At 37.6% G+C, this 7,249-nt stretch overlaps 1 protein-coding gene across 4 annotated transcripts; it reads right to left on the minus strand.

The window, feature by feature from the left end:
• Positions 1–1,650: 1,650 nt before the first annotated feature.
• On the minus strand, positions 1,651–6,065 carry LOC106314568 (exosome component 10-like). 4 transcript variants are annotated; one of them, XM_013752425.1, is made up of 14 exons: positions 5,476–6,062; positions 5,220–5,375; positions 4,741–4,899; positions 4,573–4,656; positions 4,160–4,239; positions 4,014–4,064; positions 3,820–3,928; positions 3,589–3,671; positions 3,341–3,386; positions 3,168–3,255; positions 2,886–3,055; positions 2,373–2,516; positions 2,217–2,297; positions 1,651–2,138 (listed from the first exon to the last, which is right to left on the minus strand). In XM_013752425.1, the coding sequence occupies exons 1-14, from the start codon at positions 5,968–5,970 to the stop codon at positions 1,785–1,787; spliced, it is 2,100 nt and encodes a 699-aa protein (XP_013607879.1). In that variant the 5' UTR covers positions 5,971–6,062; the 3' UTR covers positions 1,651–1,784. The 4 variants fall into 4 exon arrangements, with proteins under 4 accessions (XP_013607879.1, XP_013607883.1, XP_013607887.1 ...); XM_013752429.1 differs by having other exon boundaries at positions 2,373–2,426; positions 5,476–6,060; XM_013752433.1 differs by having other exon boundaries at positions 1,966–2,138; positions 2,217–2,292; positions 5,476–6,065.
• Between the last annotated feature and the right edge of the window lie 1,184 nt (positions 6,066–7,249).

A 7,249-nucleotide genomic window follows, 5' to 3' on the forward strand; every position in this document is an offset into this window, starting at 1 on the left:
CACATTTCGGACACCTCTAGATGTAAAACCAGTTGGACAAATGAGTCTTTGTGAAAGAAACGAAACATGGCGAGATAGCAAGATATAATGCACAATCATATGCACAAGGATTCACACAAAGACCATGAATCAATTATGAGGAGATAAACTCCCCTGTGGTGGATATAACAAACATTTAGATTCCTAATAAATCTGGCCATAAGAAAAGAAAATAGATTTGCGGTTAAAGGATGTAGAAACCGCCTACTTATATGGTCTACTGGATAATGAATATATATATAAATCCCAGAAGATATTGAGTTGTCAAATCAACAGGTTCTCGAGAACTAAAATATATATGTGTATGTTAATATCCTCTGGAGAGATTTACCAAACGATTATCTAAAAGAAAGAGATTGAAATGAGAATTTGGGACAAACAAGGTTTTGTTTGGGAATAAAATTAAAACATCTTAAAAAGATGGAATCTTTGTGCATCAAAGGGCTTATAGAAAGGTATTCAACCAAATTTTAAACATGGACTAAAAGCTCGTCCATTGTGTTGTCCCATAAGGTACTTTGGTCCGGACACAAACGTATTGTAAGTCTCAAGAAGGACATGGTCGTGAGGATTTTTTGAATTAGACACGGATCCTTTGATCCCAAGAAGGACAAGGGATATGTCCTTGGTCCGGAAAAGTTCTTAACCCAAGTACCATTGGCGCCTTGATGTAATAGGCAAGCTATACTAGGCTGGACATGTGTTTTGCCATGAATCTCTTGTATATGTTTAGATTATGTCTGATCATGAGGTTATCTATCAGATCCACATCAAGCTCGATCACAGATAGGATATGTCTTTACACATGGAGGTACGACCATATCATGGCGTTCCATGAAACAAACCATCGCGGCCACATCATCTAATCATTCGGAAATATTGGCCATACATGAGGCCAGCCACGAGTGTGTTTGGTTGAGGTCGATGACCCAACACGTCCGAGCTGATTGCGGGACGGCCGAGAACAAAGAGCCAACCGTGATGTATGAGGACAATGCTGCGTGCATTGCTCAGCTCAAGGACAGTTACATAAAAGGTGATAGGACGAAGCACATATTGCCTAAGTTCTTCTTCACTCACGAGCTTCAGAAAGCCGGTGAGGTCCAGGTCGTCCAAGTACGATCCAGTGACAATTCAGCAGACCTATTCACCAAAGCACTTCCTACCTGCACGTTCAGGAAGCTCACGCATCAGATTGGGATGCGTAGGCTGAAAGACCTCCACTGAGGTTCACATCAAGGGGAGTAGTGGGTGTTGTACTCTTTTTCCTTCATCATTGTTTTGTCCCACTGGGTTTTTCTGCTAAGGTTTTAATGAGACAACATTAAGCGTATTACAATCTCTGTATGCTTATGGCATCCAAGGGGGAGTGATATAAATCAATTGGTGGATGTCCATAACCGGCCCAACACCTAGAGGGAGTGTCGGCCAACCCTAGAGAGAGAGAGACGGTCGCGTGAAGAGAAGAGGAGAGAGAGACGGTTTAGGAGAAAATGAAACTCTTTTTCCTTTTCCTTGTATTTGTACACTTTCCATATTATGTCTTTCCTTTCGTCTATCTTGTAACCCCTATATTAAAGGAACACTCGTGATTAATGAAATACACAGAAACTTACAGGACAATATTTTGGGAACACTAAAAGTACATTAATATATAAGTCAAAATACATTGTATACAAACGAGAAATACAGAATAAGGGACAGAAATTCATTGAAACACTGTACTACAAAAGCTAATCAAACAGCTAAATGTTGAGAAAGCCCGGTTTCAAACTCATGAATTTCCCCTGCTGTTCACTTATCTTATTCATCCTTTCAACTTCCCTTTCCCTACCATCTCCAGTTTCTGAGTCATTATCCGAGTCATCATCATCATCTGAGTCATCATCATCTAACACGATAATATCCGGACCAAATGTCTTCACGTTAATTGATACATCCGGTCCCTTAAAAGGCGTTTCTGAAACACTATCCGCCGCATCTTCGGGTTCCGATGTTTCTTCACCATACTCATCATTGTCATCCGATAGAATAATTACCTCATCTGGCTTAGAGACACATGCTGGCTTTGACTTGGACACTTTGACCTCTTCATTTGCCTGCATATTCTCAATAGATTGGTAATAACCGATTGATCCAAGCTTTTTCTTAATCTCTATGTAAGCATTAGTTATCACCTTGTTCTCACTTCCAAACTTCCTCTTTGAAGGCAAAGCTCCAAAACCACCGCTTTGTTCCTCCGAAACATCCACACTAACCTAACAAAAATATTATAATGTCTTTTTGTGTCCTAGATTTGGGAAAACGACAAATAATTTATAACAGAGGTTCACCTTTCCTGAACCATGCGAGACTGTGGTCCTGACGCCCCCGATGTCATTTTCAACCTGCAAAAACTTCTTTGAACTCAGAGAAGAAGCTACAACAGCTTCTGTGCATGTTTCCTCAACGGTGCTTTCAATATTATTCTCAAAGACCTAAGCACCCATAGCGAAAGTAGAAAAACAAATCATGATCTCAAGGTTATGCGCCACTAAACTACTAGGAATTTGGATTAGTGACCACCATTCGAACGGTGCAGGATTTAGATACTAATAAACCTTTATACTTAAAATACGGTCTTTAAAAACTTATCAATTCAATAACGCATTTCAAAAAGCACATACTCCCAACTGAAACCTTAAATTTCAAAAATACATAATTTCTTTCCAAAAACTCTATAAAACAACACTGCCATAAGCCACCGCAGGATACAAGAGCAAAGATAGATTTTTAGTGTTAATATAAACAGGAAAAACCCCCCAAAATAGTAATAATAACAATTCAGAACATAACAAATGTCTTACCGTTCCAGGATGCCATGTTTTTAAGGATTGAACAACTGGCTCGAACGCCGCTGCATTTTGCATTGATCGCCTGATGACACTGATCACCGCGTCAACATTACGCTCGATGTAAGGAAGCTTTGACTTAAACAACCGTCGCAACTTTCCCACATTAATTGGCATCTCTTTCGCTATTATTATTATTATTAATTAAAACAAATCAGGACCTAGTCCAAACCACTTATTTCCAAGATAAAAGAGATCATATCCAAAAACCTGGATATGTGAAAGTAAAATATCTACCTATTTCAAGAAGAGTTTTGTTTGGTAATACATAACCAGTGCTCTCATCGTCTGCTCGTGCAATCCGATCTCGCCATTCACAAAGCCCCTGCAAGGCAGCAACTACTGAGTAAGCTCCATATGATAATATGATAAAGGGTGCCTTGCGGTATTTGCGCAAGTTGAGAAAATACCGCAACAATGGCAAGTTGAACCGCATTGAAATTAGCTGCCTGAACCCTGAAAAAGCCCAAACGGAAACATATACTAGAGATTAGTCTTAGGTAGCTACATCATGCACAGAGGGTAATATCTAACTGGGAACTGCACTTAGATAAAAAGTAGAAAACGATCAAGGGATAATCAAAAACCAAGTACAACAGCCAACCAATAAAACTAAAGAGTATATTTTCTTTCAAGAAGAGGACAACAAGCAACAAACCCATAAATGTGAAGATATGAATTCTCAGTCAGAAGATCTTTCTCATATAGTTGCATGCACACATCATAGCTGCGCTTATAAACCTGTTAACACCAGCAATTTCGTCAAAATAATTATCCAAAAACCAAAGAAGGACACGATGCATCCCCTGAATGCAACGAAATATAGAAGGCAAATCGTAGATAGGATAATACTGGGTAGAAGATCTTGCGAATAGCTAATGATTATCACCTCTACCAGAGGGGAGTCAGGTTTCTCGTCTTCTTTTGCTACCGTGTGCAAATCTACTCGCATTACATCATAAATATACAAAAGATAATGTGTATCTTCTCTAGCATATCTGCCACCATATTAAAAAGCATGAGCTCTACTCACCCAATGCATAACAATAACGAGAGACTAGAGAGAGTAGAGAATATACTAACCTTGTCATTACATCTGGAAGGGGTCGTATTCTCCAGTCTGCATTTTGGTATCTGCAGGCAATTAGGATAACAGACGTTGAACGAAGAGTGAGAAGATGAGAGTGTGCTTAAGAAGAAAGGTTAACAAAGGCTGAATTATGACCCACTGTTTATTTGCAGCAACTCCACAATAATGTTTCAGAAGAAATTCAAGACTCTTTCTCTCCAGCTTTAGCACCCTTGAGGCCTGAGAAATTCAAGAAAATCAACATTCCCACAAAAAGACTGACAGAAAACAAAGAGCAGCGCTGGAGAGTATTTTCGAAACTGAGTGCCTTCTAAGTTCTAACTAAAACCATCATCTCATAGCCAGAAGAACGTCAAGAAATTTACTAAATGACCCTGCGCAAATGGGTGAATGCTATTCCAGTGTCGTGATAATGGACAAAATAACAAAGGGTCTGAAAAATTATATTTTCTTTTCTCCATTCGTCAACATTCAAAATTTGTTTTGCTAAGGTGGTTTTATGCGCCTACAAGTAACATGGCTTGCGAAGACAAACTCCAGCAGAAATCAAACCTGTCCTGTGTCAAAGAGATTGCAAACATATATGCCGAAGTCACGTTGAAGCCAAATAATATCTCGATCTGCTCCATGCATAACCTAGTTAAATTAAATTTGTTTATGTTGCAGTAGTCATATACTAGGGGATCTGTGGAAAGAAACTTTAGGCATTTTGGAGGAAACCTTTTTCTTTTTAGGGTCTTTGAAGATATCCCTGAGATATGTACCAACGTGATCCCAAAGCTTGAATGTATCGACTATATAATCCTCCGTTCTGGTAGATATTTGCATCAAGCATGTTAATCCTTGAAAAGACCTATACTGATTATGCTCCAGATCAACCTACAAAACAAACAAAAACAATGAAACTTCAGGTTAAGCATGATCTATCAAAGAGAACCAACATCACTAACTCATCACTTCGGTCTGTCAATGTAACAAATGTAGTGGGGGCAGAGACATATAGGGGAAACTATAAATGTCCGTTACTAAAACTGACTAGCATACTGATAGTTCACATCCATTTTAGTTTCAGGAAACTTCTTATAGTTTGACCAAAACTCATAGCATAATCAAACTCTTACAGCCTCCACTGCATTGCACATTTCTTTTTATTATAGGAAAAAAAAGAGAAAGAACGAAAGAAAGAGGAAGGTATTTACAGCAAACTCATCAACACTAGACAATTTCGCAGCTAAATCCTTCAGATCATTGATTTCTTCAACAAGCTTGAATGGAATTCCTTCCAAAGAGAGGGGTTCAACAGGTTTCATCTCTGATATATCTTTATCAACAAAGTCCATCACTGAAAGTTTCTCCTGCAAACACATATCAAAAGAGAAGAGAAGATCAAAGATTACAATTCTGGATGTTTAGATAAGAAAAACTACTTTTTTCAGTCTCCAGATATTAACTAACCAGTGGATGAATAAAGCCTAGATTGTTCTCCTTCTTCTCCAACCAAACATGCTCAAACGGTACATTTGCGTTGTTCACCAAAATCTTATACTCCTCCTGAGGCTTCTTTATCGTTGCTATATGAAACGAAACCTTTGCCTTTCCATGTTTCGAATCAGTTTCCTTCTTCATTGTGTCTTCCAAATCCAAATCAATTCTCTGGAGAACTTCATCGTTCAGGTTAACAAGCCAGTCATACGCATCATCTCCTACAACATCCCCTGAATATCTCATCGGTTTCCGACAGAAGCCACCGATCGTCTCAAGAACACACTGCGAGCTCCCTGAAATCTCATCAATCCGAAGCTTGAACTCATCGAAATTGCAGAGAAAATGGAAATCCTTATTCGCTGGAATTGCAAGACAAGTAGAAGATAGCTTCGAGAGATTCTCCGGGAGAGAACCACCAATCAACGCCTCCAGAGATTTCAGCCCCGGGGAATCGTCGGCTGCCATGCTTATTAGCTTATTGTCGCCGCAGGAGGAAGAAATTCTATTCAGTAGAAAATTAACCACTCGTTTCTATCTTGATAGAAGTAATTTAACCAGGGAATCTAAAATGCTTTACTTCTCTAGGGTTCACCTTTTTTAATGTTCAAAGACTTTTTTTTTTTTTTAGCAACATAAACAAAAGAAATAACCTCATGACACTGTGTACTATACGGTCCGTTATCTTGTTTTGCATTCAGGTTTATTTTTCTGAGTGGTTAAAACTTCTTTTCAATAACTTTATGTTCACGTGGAAGCACCGTAGTCTATTGGTTAACGTTTAAAGGTTTCTACACCCAGGTTTAATGTTCAAATCTCATGCTATGCAATTTTTTGCAGATTACAGGAAATCCAGGTTTCAAGTCCCAGAGAAGAGCGATTTATTAGTGCAGACTACAAAAAGAAAGATTTGCAAGGAAGCTTCAACATGGTGCAAGTAAATCTGGTCAGGAATAAATCTTCATATGACGGCTCAGATGATGCAGTTAGGCGTAGATCTTCAGAAGGCAGATAGTATTATCGGTTGTCGATTATCTATGTAATCTTTCTCATAAATATAATGTCATAATAAATCATCGTAAAAAAACAATAACTCTATGTTCATTTTTTTCTGATTCGGAAACCACTTTTACGAGTTGAGAACTATCTATAGCAAATAATATTACATGAAACTAATATTTTTTTTTGTTAGCAAAATAAACAAAGAAATAACTTCATGGCACTGTGTATTAGACTGTCCGCTATCTTGTTTTGCATTCAGGTATATGAATAAGATCTGAGTGGTTAAAACTTTTTTTCAATAACTTTATGTTCATTTTTCTGATTTGGAAACCAATTTTAGGAGTTGAGAACTATTTGTAGCAAATAATATTACATGGAACCAATATTCAAAGACATCTATATTATGAAAACTGAAGTACAAATATAAACTTATTCTTAAATTAATTTTCAATGCCATTGAAAACTACTTAATCTTAACTTTTAGCATTTATTATTTTTCCAAAAGTTAAAATAACCATAAAACATACCTAAATCAATTTCAAACTAATTAATGTTAAAACTAATTTAATTTGTTGCATTCAATCTGTAAACTACCATTACTTCAATGCCAAAAACCAGTGTTTTGAAACCTGACCCGGACCCCAGTCGATTCGGTAAATTCGATGATTCGGTATGTAATCCGGTTTGGATTTTAGGAAAATCTCATTATTTAAAAACCCGGTAAAACCCACAAAAACCGTTAAAA

The sequence above is a fragment of the Brassica oleracea genome, chromosome C1 (genome assembly GCF_000695525.1).
Source record: "Brassica oleracea var. oleracea cultivar TO1000 chromosome C1, BOL, whole genome shotgun sequence".
Taxonomy (NCBI): Eukaryota; Viridiplantae; Streptophyta; class Magnoliopsida; order Brassicales; family Brassicaceae; genus Brassica; species Brassica oleracea.